Source organism: Onychomys torridus, chromosome 3, assembly GCF_903995425.1.
Source record: "Onychomys torridus chromosome 3, mOncTor1.1, whole genome shotgun sequence".
NCBI classification, from domain to species: Eukaryota; Metazoa; Chordata; class Mammalia; order Rodentia; family Cricetidae; genus Onychomys; species Onychomys torridus.
This window is the reverse complement of record NC_050445.1, coordinates 160,679,652-160,700,023: the sequence shown is the minus strand read 5'-3', so window position 1 is coordinate 160,700,023 and position 20,372 is coordinate 160,679,652. Positions and strand designations below refer to the sequence as shown.

The 20,372-nt window shown below is 39.4% G+C and overlaps 1 protein-coding gene across 6 annotated transcripts in view; it reads left to right on the top strand.

The window, feature by feature from the left end:
* Positions 1-17,497, top strand: part of Amn1 (antagonist of mitotic exit network 1 homolog) — a 49,540-nt gene extending 32,043 nt beyond the window's left edge. For all 6 annotated transcript variants that reach the window (XM_036181222.1, XM_036181221.1, XM_036181223.1 and 3 more), the window contains 4 exons: positions 1,791-2,008; positions 3,331-3,387; positions 4,786-4,897; positions 17,019-17,497. In XM_036181222.1, coding sequence (XP_036037115.1) covers positions 1,791-2,008; positions 3,331-3,387; positions 4,786-4,897; positions 17,019-17,092 — 461 coding nt within the window. In that variant the 3' untranslated portion in view covers positions 17,093-17,497. The remainder of the gene's footprint in view (positions 1-1,790; positions 2,009-3,330; positions 3,388-4,785; positions 4,898-17,018) is intronic.
* Positions 17,498-20,372: the final 2,875 nt, after the last annotated feature.

The window sequence follows — 20,372 nt, the reverse complement described above, 5'->3', positions numbered from 1 at the left end:
TAGCCTGATGGAAGTGGGAGGCTTAAAGAGTTGCTAGATGTGTGTGTGCACAGTATGTGCAGATGAAGGTGCTAGGCTGCCAAGTGCACTATTATAAGAAGAGGATATGTGTATAATCAAAACAAAATAGAGTCCCGGGCTAAACTATATTTCCTGTGTTGCCTGCCTCAAAAGTAAAAGTTATAGACATAAAACAAGGGCAAAGATGTCAGGCTTACATCCTGCTTTTAACTGCCTTGTCAGTGAGTGAATTGGCAATACTTTTTAACAAAAGCAGTTTTAACAAAAGCCTATTTCAACACCACTAGAAAAATAAGTTTATCTTCATAGGTATCTATCAGGGCTGTTCCTTTGGACTTGTCCTCTGTTTCTTTTCCCTTTGCCTATCCATTCCTCGTATCCTTTTGCCAAAAAGATGTTAATTGCCAAATCTTTCCTTAGTGCCATAGTACCCAGAATATCTAGCATTTATAATGCCCTTCTGTAGTTTTTAGTTAATAGCTATGAAACTTAACATGCAGAATATGTCTATTTTAAGATAGGAAGCCAGTCATGGTGACTCAAATGTGTAATTCCAGCACTCTAGAAGCTGAGACAGGGTGAGTGTTGTGAGTTCAAGGCCAGCCTGAATTACACAGTGAGTCTCTGTCTAAAAAGAAAGAGGAAGCAGGAAGGGGATGAAAGAATGTATAAATAAAAGAAGTAGCTACAGAAGATCCATGTCCATTGTAATGTTCTGGCCAGAGAAAAAGACAGGAAACACGGGATGATGCATGATGACAAACACTTCCATCCCTCCCCATAGCACATGGCCTACCAAGAAAAGCCTGTAAGTCATGAAGCTCTCTTGAGAATCCTACACTCCCTGTGTAGTAAAACTTCCTCCTGATTTCTTACTTTGCCAGTGTCAAGAACTTGGAAATACCTCATAGAAGACTTCATCTGGGCCTTTTACCTTTAAGAATTCCCCCACTAGCCCTCCCGACTAACAAAACTGCTAACTCCATAAATCTGCTTTCCTTGCCTCTGCACCATGTCCTGGATATACTTGGCCTATTGTGGGATGAACTACTTTGAAAATTACCAACATACAATTGGTGATTGTTAAAATGAAAATCTGTCTTAGTCACATTTCTTATACACACACACACACACACACACACACACACACACACACACACACACAAACTCAGTGGTAGAGAATCTGCCTCTTTTATATGATGCAAAATAATGACCTCACTTAAAGGAGATAATAGTTCATTTTGAACCAAATATGGCTAACCTATGATACTGATTCTAATTTCCAAGAAAAAAGGTATTCCAAAGTAAAAGGAATTGGAATTACTTTTTAAAATACAAAAGTACTGTAAAGCATTGCATCCAGTGACTACATTTGGTGGGTGTAAATCATACCGCTAGTTTAAGGTAAAGCAAGGAAACTTTGACCATTGGATTTAGATAGCATCTTACTGCATTAGTAGTGTGGTAATTAGCACAGTCAAGTCTGGAGTCTATTCTTTGTCAAGGTAGGTCTGTCTAACATGCATCCACAGAGGTTCCCTAACAGAATATTAGATCAAGAACAGAAGGGCTTTAGAACTGAAGCAGCCTTTATAAAGGCGACCTCCTGTGTCTATTTTTACAGGCTTCCAGGAAGCTTGCCTGTGTTTATATCTCAGAGGAAATCCTTGTCCATCTGATGCTTGAAGAAATTCTATTCTGATAATTTGGGGATGTTTTAAATGTTGTAATATCCATTTGTAACCATATAGTTCACTGTTTTCCCCTAGGAATAAAAGCTGTAGCTTCATCCTGTTCCGACCTTCATGAAATCTCTCTGAAAGGATGTTGCAGTGTCACTGATGAAGGGGTCCTGGCTCTTGCACTCAATTGCCAGCTGCTAAAGATCATTGATTTGGGTGGCTGCTTAAGTATTACTGATATGTCCTTACATGCATTAGGAAAAAACTGCCAATTTTTGCAATGTGTTGACTTTTCAACTACTCAGGTAAATGAGATATAAACTTGACACAAATTATGTGCTGTATCAGTTATTATCCATGATTAATCAGAATATCATAATTAGTTCTTTTTTTAAAATTAGTTCTTTTTTATTTTGAAACTGTTGGCCATCTCTTGATATAGGTGGAATGAGAATGATTTTTGGAATGCTTTTTTGTTTTTTTTAAGATTTATTTGTTTATTAAGTTTACAGTGTTCCGCCTACATGTATTCCTGCAAGCCAGAAGAGGACAACAGATCTCATAACAGATGGTTGTGAGCTACCATGTGGTTGCTGGGAATTGAACTCAAGAGCTCTGGAAGAACAGTCAGTGCTCTTAACCTCTGAGCCATCTCTCCAGCCCCGGAATGCTTTTTATAGCTTGTCTCAGAAGTAGAACATTTGTCCAACCTTGTAACCAACTTAATCATATGCTTTGAGATCATTTAAAGCTATATATGGTGTAGTTATCTTGTTTAAATATAACTTACATAAGAAAAACAACATAATCTTATTGTACTTTGTACTCTCCATGTTTGTTTGTTTGTTTTGGTTTTGGTTTTTCGTGACAGAGTTTCTCTGTGGAGCTTTGTGCCTTTCCTGGATCTCACTCCATAGACCAGGCTGGCCTTGAACTCACAAAGATCCGCCTGCCTCTGCCTCCTGAGTGCTGGGGTTAAAAGTGTCTGCCACCACCACCCGGCTTGTACTCTCCATGTAAATCATCTTTTAAAAGCTAAAATGAACACAAAGCTTTGATCTCAAACTATATTCCTTACTTCTAACTCATAACCACACCATTCCATGACTCAGAATAATGTATATGCCTCCCTTGTAATTCTTCCATGTCCCTAACTCAGAACAGTGCCTCGTGTGTATATGTGTGTGTGTGTGTGTGTGTGTGTGTGTGTGTGTGTGTGTGTGTGTGTGTAAGGTATGATAACATGTTTTGTGGTTTTGTTTGCTCTTCTGTGTCTATGGGGTCAGAGAAATTACTTCTTCCCTGGTAAAACACATTCCTTTTCTGAACCATGCTTAATGTGCTTTTCAATAAACAGAAAATGTGGTCCTTTGTTAGAAGGATCAAACTCACCCTTGGTTAGACAACTCCAGGAGTCAATTTCTTTCATGTTGCACTGTCACCGGGTGTTTAATAATTCTACTAGAATTTACATATTTCCATAAACTATTAAGTAACAGAGATGGGAAGAATATATGACTAAAATGCATGTTTGCTGAATGGGAAGCAATTATTCTTCATGATTAATGCACTGTAGAGAATTCTCTTGTCTCCATCACAGAATATATTTCTTTTCCCTTTTGCTCAGGTGTCTGACAGTGGTGTGGTTGCGCTTGTTAGTGGACCATGTGCCAAACAATTAGAGGTAATATTTAAATGTCTATGAAAATAATAAATTTTATTTTACTCTCAAGAAAAAAATTATTATTGGCAGGCAGGGTGCCAGAGGAAAACTTTGTACATTTGGTTGTCTCCTTCCACCTTTACATAGGTTCTGAAGAACTCAGTTCTTCAGGTTTGCATGACAGGCCTCAGTCTGCTGAGACATCTTTCCCTCTGGCCCATTTATCTTTTGGACCTTTTTTTTATTTTTTTGAATTTTTGTTTTTGCTTTATATTTTGAGCCCACACTGGCCTTGAACTTGCAGCAGTCTTCCTGTCTTAGTCTTCCCATAGTTAGAATTACAGTGAGTGTAATTCCATACCCAGCTTTTCTTTATTTTTTTATATTTATTTATTTATTTTTTAAATTTTTTGAGCTGAGGATCAAACCAAGGGCCTTGCACTTGCTAGGCAAGCACTCTACCACTGAGCTAAATCCCCATCTCTTATTTATTTATTATGTATACAGAAGAGGGCACCAGATCTCATTACAGATGGTTGTGAGCCATGTGGTTGCTGGGAATTGAACTCAGGACCTCTGGAAGAGCAGTCGGTGCTCTTAATTTCTGAGCCATCTCTCCAGCCCCCAGCTTTTTATCCTATTTACTTTTTTTCCTTTTTATGTTCCAGGGCTGGAAAGATGGTTCAGTGGTTAAGAGCACTGGCTGTTCTTCCAGAGGACCCAGTTCAATACCCAGCATCCACATAGCAGCTCAGAATTGTCTATAATTCAAGTTCCCGTGGATCCAGCCTCACACAAACAACACCAAATGGACATTTAAAAAAAAAAAGTGTTTATGGTGGCTCATGTGCTTTAATCCCAGCACTCAGGAGGCAGAGGCAGGCAGATCTCTGTGAGTTCAGGGCCAGCCAGAGTTACATGGTGAGATCTTGTCTAAAAACAAACAAACTTATTTTCATTTCATGTGAATGGGGGTTGGGAGTTTTGCTTGTATAAATACCTGCACCACATGCATGACTGATGCTTGAGGAAGCCAGAGGAGGATGTCAGATCTCCAAGAACTGGAGTTAAAAACAGTTGTGAGCCACTATGTGGATGCTGTGGATCAAATCCAGGTCCCGTGGAAGAGCAGTTATTTTAGTTTATATTTAGCTTACATAAACATTAGTTATTTTGATTAGTACATTTGGATCATAGTTAGAGTCATGGAAAATCCCAAATGTGTTGCCAAGGCAGACGTGGCTGTTGGTGGGGCAGGAGACTGAGAAGTGTCTACACAGACACAAAATGGAATTAGTACAAGATGGAGTTATCTTAGTCACTTTGGTTCTTTTTATGTAAAATTATTTTCCAAACTTTTTGTGCTGTTATTATAGATCTAGTTTTAAAATTTTTTCTTTCATTTTGTTTTCTACATAGGAGATTAACATGGGCTACTGTATAAATCTAACTGATAAAGCTGTAGAAGCTGTTCTGACTGCCTGTCCTCAGATATGTATACTTCTTTTCCATGGCTGCCCCCTAATAACAGGTCAGTCTCACAGGTTACTTATATTCAGATCTTGACTTCGTCTTTTTACCAACTGTAGAACATTGAGAAAATTCCTTAGTCTTTTAATTCCATTACTCATTATACTTATCAGTAAAATGATGCAGTGTACTCCTTCACAGGCTTATCATGATGATTTTCTGATCTATTGGTATCTCAAAGCAGGTACTAGTCATGGTGTGGTGTAAAAATTTAATTTTACATGTCAGCCACAGATTCCCCTGTCCTCCCTCCTCCCCCCCCCCTACCCCCAGTCCACCCTCCATTCCTATCTCCTCCAGGGCAAGGACTCCCCTGGGGATTCAGCTCAACCTGGTAGATTCAGTCGAGGTAGGTCCAGTCTCCTCCTCCCTTCACCTAGGCTGAGCAAAGTGTCCCTGCATAGGCCCCAGGTTCCAAACAGCCAGCTCATGCACTAAGGAGAGGTCCTCGTCCCACTGCCTGGGTGCATCCCAAACAGTTCAAGCTAATCAACTGCCTCACTTATCCAGAGGGCCTGATCCAGTTGGGAGCTCCTCAGCTACTGGTTCATAATTCATGTGTTTCCACTAGTTTAGCTATTTGTCCCTGGGCTTTTTCCAATAATGGTCTCAACAATTCTCAATCATACAATCCCTCCTCTTTCTCACTGATTGAAATCCTGGAGCTCCACCTGGGGCCTGGCCATGGATCTCTGCATCTGCTTCCATCAGTCATTGGATGAGAGTTCTATCATGACAGTTAGGGTGTTTGGCCATCTGGATCACCAGAGTAGGTCAGTTCAGGCTTTCTCTCGACCATTGCCAGTAGTCTATTGTGGAAGTATCTTTGTGGATTTCTAGGGACCTCTCTAGCACTTTGCTTCTTCCTATTCTCATGGTGTCTTCATTTATCATGGTCTCTTTTTCCTTGTTCTCCCTCTCTGTTCTTCATCCAGATGGGATCTCCCACGCCCCTAAGCATTCTTTCCCTCAACACTTGCCCTTCATTAACCCCCACTCAAGTCCAATTTGATCATGTAGATCTCATCCATTTCTCTCATTGGGCTATCCCTGTGTCTTTCTTAGGGTCCTGTTTTCTAGGTAGCCTTCCTGGAGTTGTGTAGCAGTCTAGTAATCTTTGTTTTACATCTAGTATCCTCCTATGAGTGAGTACATACCATGTTTGTCTTTCTGAGTCTGGGTTACCTCACTCAGGATGATTTTTCCTAGATCCATCCATTTGCCTGCAAACCTCATGATGTCATTGTTTTTCTCTGCTGAGTAGTACTCCATTGTGTATATGTGCCACATTTTATTTATCCATTCTTCAGTTGAAGGGATCTAGGTTGTTTCCAGGTTCTGTCTATTACAAACAATGCTGATATGAACATAGCTGAGCATGTGACCTTGTGGTATGATTGAGCATTCCTTGGGTATATGCCCAAGAGTGGTGTAGCTGGGTCTTGGGGGAGACTGATTCCCAATTTTCTAAGGAAGCACCATATTGATTTCCAAAGTGGCTGTACAAGCTTGCATTCCCACCAACAGTGGAGGAGAGTTCCCCTTGCTCCACATCCTCTCCAGCATAAGCTGTCGTCAGTGTTTTTGATCTTAGCCATTCTGACAGGTATAAGGTGGTATCTCAGAGTCGTTTTGATTTGCATTTCCCTGATGATTAGGGATGTTGAGCAATTCCTTAAATGTCTTTCAGCCATTTGTGCTTCCTCTATTGAGAATTCTCTGTTTAGCTCTATAGCCCATTTCTTAATTGGACTGTTGGGCATTTTGATGTCTAATTTCCTGAGTTCTTTATATATTCTGGATATCAGCCCTCTGTCAGATGTGGGCTTGGTGAAGATCTTTTCCCATTTTATAGGCTGTTGCTTTGTCTTGTTGACCATGTCCTTTGCTCTACAAAAGCTTCCCAGTTTCAAGAGGTCCCATTAATTGATTGTTTCTCTCAGTGTCTGTGCTACTGGTGTTATATTTAGGAAGTGATCTCCTATGCCAATGCATTCAAGACTACTTCCTACTTTCTCTTCTATCAGGTTCAGAGTAACTGGATTTATGTTGAGGTCTTTGATCCACTTGGACTTAAGTTTTGTTCATGATGACAGATATGGATCTATTTGCAGCCTTCTACATGTTGACATCCAGTTATGCCAGCACCATTTGTTGAAGATGCTTTCTTTTTTTCCATTGTACAGTTTTGGCTTCTTTGTCAAAAATTATATGTTCATATGTGTGTGGATTAATGTCAGGGTCTTCAATTTGATTCCATTGATCTGCATGTCTGTTTTTATGCCAGTACCAAGCTGTTTGTATTTCTGTAGCTCTATAGTAGAGCTTGAGGTCAGGGGTCATAATGCCTCCAGAGGTTGTTTTAATGTACAGGATTCTTTTGGCTGTCCTGGGTTTTTTGTTTTTCTATATGAAGTTGAGTATTGTTTTTCTAGGTCTGTGAAGAATTGTGTTGGTATTTTGATGGTGATTGCATTAAATCTGTAGATTGCTTTTGGTAAGATTGCCATTTTTACTATGTTAATCCTACCTATCCATGAGCATGGGAGATCTTTCAATTTTCTGACATCTTCTTCAATTTCTATTTTCAGGGACTTAAAGTTCTTGTCATATAGGTCCTTCACTTGCTTAGTTAGAGTTACCGCAAGGTATTTTATATCATTTGTGGCTATTGTAAAGGGTGATGTATCTGTGATTTCCTTCTCAGCCTGTTCGTCAATTGTATATAGGAGGGCTACTGATTTTTTTTTTGAGTTAATCTTGTATCCTGCTATGTTGCTGAAGGTGTTTATAAGCTGTATCAGTTCCCTGGTTGAATTTTTGGGGTCACTCATGTATGTATACTATCATGTCATCTGCAAATAGGGAAAACTTGACTTCTTCCTTTCCAATTTGTATCCCCTTAATCTCCTTATGTTGTCTTATTGCTCTGGCTAGAACTTCAAGTACTATATTGAATAAGTATGAGGAGAGCAGACAGCCTTACCTTGTTCCTGATTTTAGTGGAATTGCTTTGAGTTTCTCTCCATTTAATTTGATGTTGGCTGTTGGCTTGCTGTAAATTGCCTTTATTATGTTTAGGTATGTTTCCTGTATTCCTGATCGCTCAAAGACCTTTATCATGAACAGGTGTTGGATTTTGTCAAAGGCCTTTTCAGCATTTAGTGAGATGATCATGTGGTTTTTTTCTTTGACTTTGTTTATATGGTGTATTACATTGACGGACTTTTGTATGTTGAACCACCCTTGCATCCCTGGGATGAAGCCTACTTGATCCTGGTGGATAATTGTTTTGATGTGTTCTTGGTGTCTGTTTGCCAGTATTTTATTGAGTATTTTTGCATCAATGTTTATGAGGGAGATCTGTCTATGGTTCTCTTTCTTTGTTGCATCTTTGTTTGGTTTAGGAATCAGGGTAAGTGTAGCCTCATAGCAGGAGTTTGGTAATGTTCCTTCTGTTTCTATTGTGTGGAACAATTTAAAGAGTATTGGTATTAACTCTTCTTTGAAGATCTGGTAGAATTCTGCCCTGGTCCTGGGCTTCTTTTGGTTGGGAGACTTTTAATGACTGATCCTGTTTCCTTAAGGGTTATTGGACTATTTAAATAGTTTATCTGGTCTTGATTTAACTTAGGTATGTGGTACCTATCCAGAAAATTATCCATTTCTTTTATATTTTCCAGTTTTGTGGAGTAGAGGTTTTTGAAGTATGACCTGATGATTCTCTGGATTTCCTCATTGTCTGCTGTTATGTCCCCCTTTTCATTTCTGAATTTGTTAATTTGGATGCTCTCTCTGTCTTTTGGTTAGTTTGGATAAGGGCTTGTCTATCTTGTTGATTTTCTCAAAGAGCCAACTCTTTTCATTAATTTTTTGTACTGTTCTCTTTGTTTTTATTTTGTTGATTTCAGCTCTCAATTTGATTATTTCCTGGCATCTATTCTTCCTGGGTGACTTTGCTTCTTCTTGTTCTAGTGCTTTCATTTGTGCTGTTAAGTCACTAGTGTGAGATTTCTCCAACTTCTTTATGTGGGCATTTAGTGTTATGAATTTCCCTCTTAGCACTGCTTTCATAGTGTCCCATAAGTTTGGGTATGTGGTATATTCATTTTATTGATCTCTAGGAAGTCTTTAATTTTTTTTATTTCTTCCTTGACCCACTGATGATTCAGTTGAGCATTATTCAGTTTCCATGAGATTGTAGGCTTTCTGTAGTTTTTGTTGTTGTTGAAATGTAACTTTAATCCATGTGGTCTGATAGAACACAGGAGGTTATTCCTATTATTTTGTATCTGTTGAGATTTGCTTTGTGGCCAAGTATATGGTCGATTTTAGAGAAAGTTCCATTGGGTGCTGAGAAGAAGGTATATTCTTTTTCTTAGGGTGGAATGTTCTGTAGATATCTATTAAGTCCATTTGAGTCATAACATTTGTTAAGTCCTTTATTTCTCTTTTAAGTTTCTATTTGGCAGATCTGTGCAGTGGTGAAAGTGGGGTGTTGAAGTCTCCCACCATTAATGTGTGGGGTTTTATATGTGATTTAAGCTTTAGTAATGTTTCTTTCACATGTGTGGGTGCCCTTATGTTTGGGGCATGAATGTTCAGAATTGAAACTTCATCTTGTTGGATCTTTCCTGTGATGAGTATGTAATGCCCTTCTTGATCTCTTTTGATTGATTTTAGTTTATTTTTAAGTCTATTTTGCTGGATATTAGGATGGCTACACCTGCTTGCTTCTTAAGACTATTTGATTGGAAAGTCTTTTCCCAGCCTTTTATTCTTAGGTAGTGTCTATCTTTGAATTTGACGTGTGTTTCTTGTATGCAGCGGAAAGATGGGTCCTGCTTTCGTATCCATTCTGTTAGCCTGTGTCTTTTTATAGGTGAATTAAGTCCATTGATATTAAGGGATATTAATGACCAGTGATTGTTCATTCCTGTTTGTTTGTTTGTTTATTTATTTGTTTGTTTGTTTATTTATTTATTTAGGTGGTAGCATGTACGTGTGTGTGTGTGTGTGTGTGTGTGTGTGTGTGTACTTCTCTTCTTTGGGGTTTATTGCTGTGGTATTATCTGTTGTCTGTTTTTTCGAGGGTGTATCTGACTTCCTTAGGTTGGAATTTTCCTTCTAGTGCTTTCTGTAGGGCTGGGTTTGTGGATAAGTATTGTTTAAATCTGGCTTTGTCTTGGAATGTCTTATTCATTCCGTCTATGATGACTGAAAGTTTTGCTGGGTATATTAGTCTAGGTTGGCATCCATGGTCTCTTAGTGTCTGCATTATATCTGTCCAGGGTCCTTCTGGCTTTCAAAGTCTCCATTGAGAAATCAGGTGTTATTCTGATGGGTTTGCCTTTATAGGTCACTTGGCCTTTTTCCTTTGCTGCTCTTAATAGTCTTTCTTTATTCTGTATGTCTAGTTGTTTAATTATTATGTGGCGAAGGGACTTTTTTGGGGGGGTCTAGTCTGTTTGGTGTTATTTAGGCTTCTTGTATCTTCATAGTCATTTCCTTCTTTTAGTTGGGAAAATTTTCTTCTATGATCTTGTTGAATATATTTTCTGTGCCTTTGAGTTGGTATTCTTCTCCTTCCTATATCTCTATTATTCGTAGGTTTGGTCTTTTCATGGTGTCCCAAATTTCCTGGACATTTTGGGTCATGACTTTGTTGGCTTTATTGTTTTCTTTGACTGATGAATCTATTTCTTCTACTGTATCTTCAATGCCAGAGATCCTCTCTTCCATCTCTTGCATTCTGTTGGTTATACTTGCCTCTGGAGTTTACTCAGATTTTCTATTTCCAGCATTCCCTCTGTTTGTGTCTTCTTCATTTTTTCTATTTCCCTTTTCAGGTCTTGGACTGTTTCCCTCATCTGTTTCATTGCTTTTTCATGGTTTTCTTTCAGGGATTTATTGTTTTCTTCTGTTTTATTTGTCTTTTCCTCTAGTTTTTTTTTTTTTTATATCGTTCTTCCCATTTTTGTTTGTCTTTTCCTCAATTTCATTTTTTTATTTCTTCTTTAAAAGTCTGTAGTGTCTTCATGATGTTATTCTTAAGGTTGCTTTTTTCTGCTTCTTACATTTTGTGATGTTCAGGTCTTGCTGTTGAAGGATGGCTAGTTTCTGGTGATTCTGTATTGCTCTTTATTTTGTTGTATGTACTTCTGCCTTGACAGCTGCCCATCTCCTCATGGTTTCATTCTTGGTCTTATCAGCACTCTTGGTCCAGACAGAGCTGACAGATTCAGCGTTTCAGGAAGCCTCTCTTGGTCCAATGTGAGGTGGCAGATTCTGTTTCTCAGAAAGCCACTCTTGGTCTAATCAGGGCTGACAGATTCCCTGTCTCCTGAGTTTACTCTTGGTCCAATGATGGCTCTTTGTCCTATGAGAGCTCTCTGTTTCTCTGGGCTAGATGGGAGCTCTCTGGGCCAGATGGGAGCTCTGGGCCAGATGGCAGCTGGGGGCTGGTCACTAAGTCTCAGGAAGTGTGTGTTGGGGGGGTCTCGGGCAGATGAATGTGGGGGCAGGGTGTGTAGATTGCAGGGTCTGCCAGGGGTCTTGGAGAAGGGGAGCCTTCCTGAGAGCCAGAAACGGGGCCCAAGTTGGGCGGGTCTTCCCCAGGAATCAAGTTTATTACATTATTAAACATGCTAAATGTGCAACTGACTGTTGTTTACTCAAGATGTAGAAAGTGAGATTAAGAACAATTTAATAGTCAGGTGTTGTTTTACCATCAACACAGCAGCCACACTGATCTACAGCTATTGCAGCTACTGACCGTGACAGTCACTGACTGCCCTGCTGCACAGGCTGAGGCTTGGCAGGACTTCTTCATCCCCGGAACTGCCTCTGCAGCCAAATGTAATTTTAATTAAGTCTCTGTCATTCTATTTTACCAGTAAAGACTTGGGAGTCAGATACTAGGGTGAAAACCTGCTAGTTCAAACCAGTTGACCTTCCTCCTTAGCCGGCTACCCAGCAAGAGAGTGTCTCTTCCCCAATCCCAAACCAAAAAGGACAGCCACACTCAAAGTCCCTCCCTACTACTTCCTATGCATTTATCTATTTTCCAGACTCCCTCTAACTCTCTATGACTACTTCCGGTCAACTAGTAGCTGGCTCCACCTCTTAACCCCAGGTTTTATTTAACTAAAGAAAACTTGGAGGGTTGGGGATTTAGCTCAGTGGTAGAGCGCTTGCCTAGCAAGCACAAGGCCCTGGGTTCGATCCTCAGCTAAAAAAAAAAAAAAGAAAAGAAAAAGAAAACTTGGGTTTCACAGTGTGATCAAATATGGGGGGATGGGGGTGGCGCAGAGCACGCCTTTAATCCTAGCACTTGGGAGGCAGAGGCAGCTGGATCTCTCAGAGTTCCAGGCCAGTCTGGCCTACAAAGCGAGTTCCAGGACAGCCAGGGCTACACAGAGAAACCCTGTCTTGGGGAGTGGGGTAAGAACAATTTAACCCAGGCATCATGACCAATCCCTGTATTCCCAGCATTCATAAGACTGGGGTAGGGTGGATGGCTTATTGTTCCAAGGTTAGTCTGAGCTACATAGTAAATTTTAGGTTGGCCTAGGCTACAAATATCCTGTCTCAAATACCACCCTAACAAAAATTTTATCCATTGAAAGCTGAGGAGATGACTCTGCAGGTTAAGTCTTGCTGGACAAGAATGGGGTCCAGAGTTTAGATTCCCAGATTCCACCTATAATCCTAGCTTATGCCCACAGAGTAGGCAGAGACAGGGAATCCCTGGAACAAACTGGCTAGCCAACCTAGCCAAAATGGTGAGCTCCAGTATCAGATACATAAGGTGGAGAACAACTAGGAAGACACCCAATGTGAACCTTAGGCTTCCACACACATGTCAACCTACACACACACACACACCACATATACAACAACAGCAAAAAAAGAAAAAATCAGTCTAGCCATTGAGTTATGTATGCACTTAACCTCTATAATGAATAAGCAGAGGTTCTTATAAAGTAAGTCTTACTTCTCCTGTACATTATTATCATTATTATGATTATCATTGAGCCTAGGCTAGTCCAGAACTCTAGGCCTGGGGGGCAAAGGAGTACAAAGCATTCTTGTAGCCCTCTCAGTTTAAGGATTTGCTACCTAGGCTTTCTATGTTTTGTAACAGCTCCACATTAGTTCCCTTCTATCTAAGGAAATCTATGCATAGATAGTAAGATAGTATTTCTCAACCTTGGTCCTCACTTCAGCTTCCTGGATCTCATACTGTCCGTGCCCTCAGAACCAGGAGAGGGCACTGGATCCCCTGGAACTAGAGTTGCAGAGAGTTGTAAACTCAAGTTCTCTGAAAGAGCAACAAGTACTCTTAACCACTGAGCTATCTCTCTAGCTCCCTGTTTTAATACTTCCTTATTTTAAATCAGTGAAGCCCTATGGATTCCAAAATCTGAAAGTAATGAACAAGTAGGCTGGCATCAAATTTGGAAATGAAACAGTCTGTGGACCAAAGGTTTCTGGTCCTGTAACTTTAGCTGAAATAGCTCTGTCTTAATAGGCTTTTCTGTTTGTCTAGAGATAGCTTGCATATACAACATGTTATAAAATTTATCTCTGCTAATTTTACCTTAAATATTGTTCTGGTTATCATCTGGAAATAATCAAACTGGTATTTATCCTTCTATTTTTAATAGAAACCAAGTCAGGAAAAAAATGTATATAGTCAATGAGAAAAATGATTCTTAGGCAAAAGATTAGTATTTATTTGTGTATATGTTTACATGCCATGGTAGACATGTAAGGTCAGAAGGTAACTTGCTGGAGTCAGTTTTCTCCTTCCAATATATGAGTTTTGGGTATTAGTAGCAATTAGATTTACTCACTGAGCCAGCTTATTGGCCCCAAACAGCTTAAAATAAATACCATACCAAGTAGAAAGTATCCAGTTATGTGACAGCCTTCGTATAATAAAATTTTGCTGAAAGTTTAAAAAATGAAATAAATACCATAACACTTAAGGATAATGAAATTTTTAAAAGTACTACCCAAGGGATGTGGGGGGTCGTATGCATGTGGAGGAAAAAAAAGTACTACCCCCATTTTGCGAAGCTGTGGAAGTGAAGTCTGGATTACATTGGAGAACCCAAGACATCTGCAAAGGAGAGCTGCAGGCAGTGGGTGGAACCAGCCCTAGAGAGAGAAATGTTGTAGGCAGCAGCAATGCTGGAAAGATGGAACCATCTAAGCACTAGCATCTGACATGGGCTACAGGATTTGGAGTTTGTCCCTCTTTGGTCTGGTAGTTCCTCACTGTTCCACCATCCCTCCCTTTTAGAATGGTAATGTATATTCATGCCATTGTAAGTTGGATACATATAATTTGCTTTTTTATTTTACACATCTTATCAATAAAGGACAAGACCATCTCAACAGAAACAGAAAAACTACTTGAGAAAAATACAACACATACAACACTCCATATCCTGCAAAGAGGCATAAGTTAACAGCCTGGTCTAGTTCCAGGACAGCTAGGCCTACACAGAGAAACCCTGTCTCAGAAGTAAAAAGCAATGACTCCTCCCTTGGGCCCATATTTACCAAAAGCAGAATGAACCTTGGATCTCAGTCTTCATTTTACATTTGTACATTTTGTATTCCTTTACTCTGGGTTAGTCACCTATTTAATGCTTCAGAGTTAAGCATTTGAATGCCTATCTGAGATCTGATGACCTCTGTAGTAGTTTGAAAGAAAGTAGTGCTAATAGGAGGTGTGGTCTTGTTGGAGGAAGTATATCACTGAGGAAGCGGGCTTTGAGGTTTCATATATGCTCAAGATACTGACCAGTGTCTCAGACCACTTCCTGTTGCTTGTGAGTCAAGATATAAGACCTCTCCAGCTTCCTTCTCTAGCATCATGTCTGCCTGCATGCTATGCTGCCTTGCCTCCTGCCTTGACGATAATGGACTAAACTTCTGAAACTGAAAGCGAGACACCACAATTAAATGTTTACCTTTATAAGAGCTGCGTGGTCATGTTGTCACAGCAATAGAAACCCCAACTAAGACAACCCCTAACAGGTGAGAGTGACATCATCTGTCAACTTCTATCATGTTCTATTCTGTGCTTCCAAAGGACACCTGGAAGTTACTGTCCCAAACCTCTAGTCCTCATGGATTCCAGAAAAAAACAGATCTCTAAAGTTGAAAATGTTATTAGTGAATTCTCCTTAGAGCCTCTAAAAGGAAGTACAGACAAGCCAAACCCTAATTAGTCCAGTCAGACCCATTTTAGAATTCTGTCCTTTAAAACTGTACCATAATAAATTGATACTGTTTTAAACCACTGATTAGGTGCTTGTTAGAGCAGCAATAGGAAACTAATACAAGGTAAATATATTAGTTGAGTTTCAGATATTAAAATCCAGGCAATCATGGTTTATATATGACCCTATTGCAGTTGCTAGATTTGGGTATTGCAGGTTTTGTTGAGGATTTTTGAGTCTATATTCATAAGAGATCTTGATTTGTTTTCTTTCTCCTTTCTTTCTTCCTAACTTTCTTTCTTCCTTTCTTTTGTGATATCTTTGATTATATTTGATGTCAATACAGTAGTGGCCTTACACAGAATGAGCTGAGAAGTGTTTCCCTTCCTTCTACAAAGTCTCTCCAGCTTTGTACAATAGCTCTTTGCATCCTGTATCTTTGTCCAGTTCCTTACTTTTAACATGTGATTTTGTTTGTTTGTTGAGGTGCTAGAGTTGTACCCAGGACCTTGCAGATACTAAACAAAGCACTGTACCATTGACTTACACCCCTAACCTGAAATCTGTATTTATTTATTTTTTTCTTTTTAATTTACATTTTTTAAAATGTTGTATGTACCTATGTGTGAGGTGCACATGTGTGTGTGTGGGGGGGTGTGTACATGTACATGTTTGTGTGCCTATGAAAGCCAGAGATAACCTTAGTTGTCCTTCTTCAGGAGTCAGCCACTGAGCCTCAGGGATCTTCCCGTCTCCACCAGCACTGGAATTAGAAGTGTGCAATATCTTACCTTTCTTTTTATTTAGTGGTGGTGGGCATGTCAGGGTCTCTTACTGTGTAGCCTTGGCTGGCCTGAAACTCACTTATGAAGACCAGTCTAAGCTACATAGAAAGAGCCTTTCTCAAAAGAAAAAATAAAAATTTCATTGTTCGGAGTGCTAAATCTAAGGATAATGAAGAGTACCATTAACTAATTATTAATGAGTTATTCAGTTGTATACTATGCTTTGAATTTTAAAAGTACATTTATTTACCAGGGCTGGCAATCTAGCTCAGGGGTTAAGAGCTCTGGAAGAGGACCCAGGTTCAATTACCAACACCTGCATGATGTCTATAATTCTAGTTCAGGGAATCTGATGCTGTCTTCTGGCTTCTGTGGGCACCAGGCAGACAAGTAGTACACCAACACACATTACATACATTCAGGCTAAGCACATAAAATTTAAAGTAAACAATTTTTGTTGTTTGTTTGTCAGGACAGTGTTTTTCTGTGTAGCCCTAGCTTTCCTGGAACTCACTTTGTAGACCAGGCTGGCCTCAAACTCACAGAGATCTGCCTGCCCCTGCCTCCCGAGTGCTGGGATTAAAGGTGCATGCCACCATGTCCAGCAAAACAAATAATTTTTTTAAAATATGCTTTGTAACTTACATTTACTTATCTGTGTGTAGAGAGGTGCATATATGACATCTAGTGTGCATGCATAGGTCGGACTGTTCATTCTACCGCGTGGCTCCCAGTGATGGAGCTCTGGTTGTCAGGCTCGGCAAGAAGTGCATTACCTCTTGAGCCATCCCACCAGCTCCACTGTGCTTTATATTTCATGTTGTTTTTAATCCTTCCAATAACCCTGTAATAGCGATCATCACACCTAGCTTTTGTTTTTTCTTTATATTAAGACAGCATCTTACATAGCCCAGGTTAGCCTCCAACTTGCTATGAGCTGGGTCTGTCTTAAATTCTTAAGTCTCCTACCTAGACCTCCCAAGTACTAGAAGTAAGTGCATGTATTACCACACCCAGCTTATATCCAGTTTACATATGAAAAACATTAAATATCTTTAAGTGTTATAAATTAATATATTGTCCTTGTTCTCTTTTATAGATCATTCACGAGAAGTCTTGGAGCAATTAGTAGGATCAAGAAAACTAAAGCAAGTGACTTGGTCTGTTTATTGATCTTTACAGAAGCTGATCTGAGGGACTTTTCCAGGATATGCTCTATAAATATTTGTTTTTCACTTAATTTAACACTTATTTATTATTTTATTGTCTTAGTTAAGCTGTAACTCCCAGAGAACCAGTTCAATCTTAATGTAAATGTTTGTGCTTTTAAGTTAACCAGACTCAGCATTTTAACACTTCTATTATCTCATATTTGTTCAATGAGCCATCTTTTTATTGTAATGGTGATCCTAGTGTGAACTGTACTTGATGGGAAGGAGGCTGGGTTTGTTTCTTTAATAACGAAAGTTTCAAATGATTTATTTTCCCTTTATAGTCCTTTCTCTGGTGTAGGTATTTGAGCTGTTGTAAGAGACATTATGGGTAGAATTCTAAATAAAGATGCTTTAAAAAGCGTAATTACCTTCTGAGTTGATTTCTGGCTTTTACCTTCATGAAATGTTCAGCCAAAAGCAAGGTAGAACATAAGGCCTGTTATCTCTTCATAGAAATTGATATACTTGTTTCACAGGAACTAATGGTAATAATTCACCAATTATAATGAGACATTTAGCTGGATAAGTGGCTCAGTGGTAGAACACTTGCCCGGCTTGCATGATGCTAGGGTTGGATTCTCAACACCAAAAAGATTAATATTCAAAGGGGGGGCAGCCGTTCAACATATTCACATTACTGAGGCTTTTGTTCAGACACTCATTTCATTGATTCTTATCCCACTCAGTTCTAGGGCTTGAACTCAGGGCCTCATATACTAGGCAGACAGGCTACCACTGAGCTGTATCCCAAGGCAATTTCATTGGGTTTTATGGCTGCTCTTTCCAAGTATAGTTTGTTCATCTATGAGCTTCTTCCTTGGCAAAATCAGATTCATAAACGTGTGTGTGTGTGTGTGTGTGTGTGTGTGTGTGTGTGTGTGTGTGTGTTGTTTTACTGGGTATTGAAGCTAGGGGTCCATGCATGCTCAGTAGGTGCTGTACCATTAGATTATATCTCCAGTCCCAGAAATGTGTACAAATTATGAAATGCCATTATAGGGCTGGGTGTAGTACATGTAATCTCATGATTGCATCTCAGTTTTATAGGCACTCATAATTGTGGTAGTCTAGAAGATGGTTTCTTATTTAACTGTACAATTTTTATGAATAGAAACTGCTGTGGATATCGCTGTGTAAATAAAATTCTGATTGGCCAGTGGCCAGGCAGGAAGTATAGGCGGGACAAGGAAGAAGAGAAGGCTGGGAGGAGACACCGCCAGCTGCCGCCATGAGAAGCAACATGTAAAGACACTGGTAAGCCACAAGCCATGTGGCAAAATATAAACTAACAGAAATGGGTTAATTTAAGATAGAAGAAGTAGATAACAAGAAGCCTGCCACGGCCATATAGTTTGTAAGCAATATAAGTTTCTGTGTGTTTACTTGGTTGGTTCTGAGCGTCTATGGGCCTGGCTATGGGTGAGAGAGATTTGTCCTGACTGTGGGCCAGGCAGGAAAACTCTAACTACAAGAAACATAATAAAATATTCTTCATACTAAATCTGTTGTTCCATGTGGACTGTAGACACTTAGAGGTCTTGTTCTCCATCCTTAGCCACTGACAAGGTAAATATTGGCCAGACAAAGTGTCCTCATAGAACTTTCACAGAGCAGAATTGCAGGTGCCTGGCCTTGTTAGTTCAAAACCCTTCAGAAGAGTTATAGTGAACCAGAAGTGATAGTACAGGTGTCTGGCCTGGGTATATCTCAGTCCATCTAGAGATCAATAGCACCTATGTTGCCCTAAGCTTCTTCCACCAGCACCTCCCCACTTTGATTTAAATAACAACATTTTGTATTTATTTCTATACCAGTTTTTAATGCAAGATTTTAGACTAATTATATATACGTCCTGAGATTCAGGTGACTAACAGAAAAAGGTTGTTAACTGACTAACCATGTCTGGATATTATTCATCACATCAAGTAGTACACATATTCTTTGCCTTTTTCTTAAATCTCTCATTTGTTTAACTTCTTTCCTTGTAATCTTTGTAGCTATCCCTTTAAGAGATAGCCAGAACTTTTTACAACCTACAGCTGTTGTCAATCACCAGTTAAGCTGACCAAGTCTTTGCCAAGTATAACTCTTATCAGAATACTTGTCCCTGAGAGTTGAGATGGAAAGAACTAGATAGAGATGAGAGAACAGCAGAAGGGACTGAGAGGAGCTAAGTATGAGAACAGATAAGCTGTGTAGATAGAATTGACTGAGAAGAATAAAGTGAATGGACTAAGGAACTCAGTGTGCTTAGATTCATTTGATATCCCTCAGATTAGTGTCCTCAGCTACTGTTCTGGACCCTGATAGAAATCCCCTCAAGACAGGCATTTAGGGGGAATTCGATAGATTATGAGGTCTCTGACCTCACCAATTTATTAGTTCATTAATGGATTCATAACTGAGTGGACTATTGGGAAGACAGGGTTCAAGAGAACAGCCCTGAACCAATTTTTCATACCTCTTTTATAGGGCAAAGCTGCAGGGAGGGAGATTTTGCAAGCAAGCATGGTTACAGAAGTGAGACTAGGCAGTTAAGGAAATCTTCCTGGACCGAACAGTCTATGGTTATGATGGTGGGGCACAGCCCAGTTCTGATAAAAGAAACTTAAGTTTTATAGTAAATCAAAATTAACTAGAGTTGGTTTCCTGATTACAAAATGGATTTGGGCTGATTCCTCATTGATGGGAACTCTAGGAGGTGTGGCTTTGTTGGAAGAAAAAGTCAGTCCAGTTGTGTCCTTAGAGGGTCTACCTTATTCCTGGTTTCTCGCTCTCTCTGCCGCTGGACACCATAATGTAAAAAGCCGCTTCCACAGCATACTGTTGTTGCCGTAACATCCTACCTTGCCGCTGCCCAAAACAGTGGAGCCAGAGACCAAGGATTGGAGTCTCTGGGAAACTGAGCCAAAATAAACCACTCCTCTTTTAAGTTGATTTTTATCAGTTATTTTGTTACAGTAACAGAAAGATAACACTCCAGTTCCTTATCTTCCAGAGATATTTTATTAATACTGCAGCAACTTGTGTATATATATATTTTATATATATATATATATATATATATATATATAAAATACATATAGCGATATACTTTCTACATAGTTGTATATGATATGTATTATTCACATTATTTTTGCTTAGAGTTCAGTTTGCTATTATAAAATCTTGACAACCTGGTATATGAAGTGGGAACATAACTATTACTAACTTTAGTAAACCATACAGAGTTACCCAAG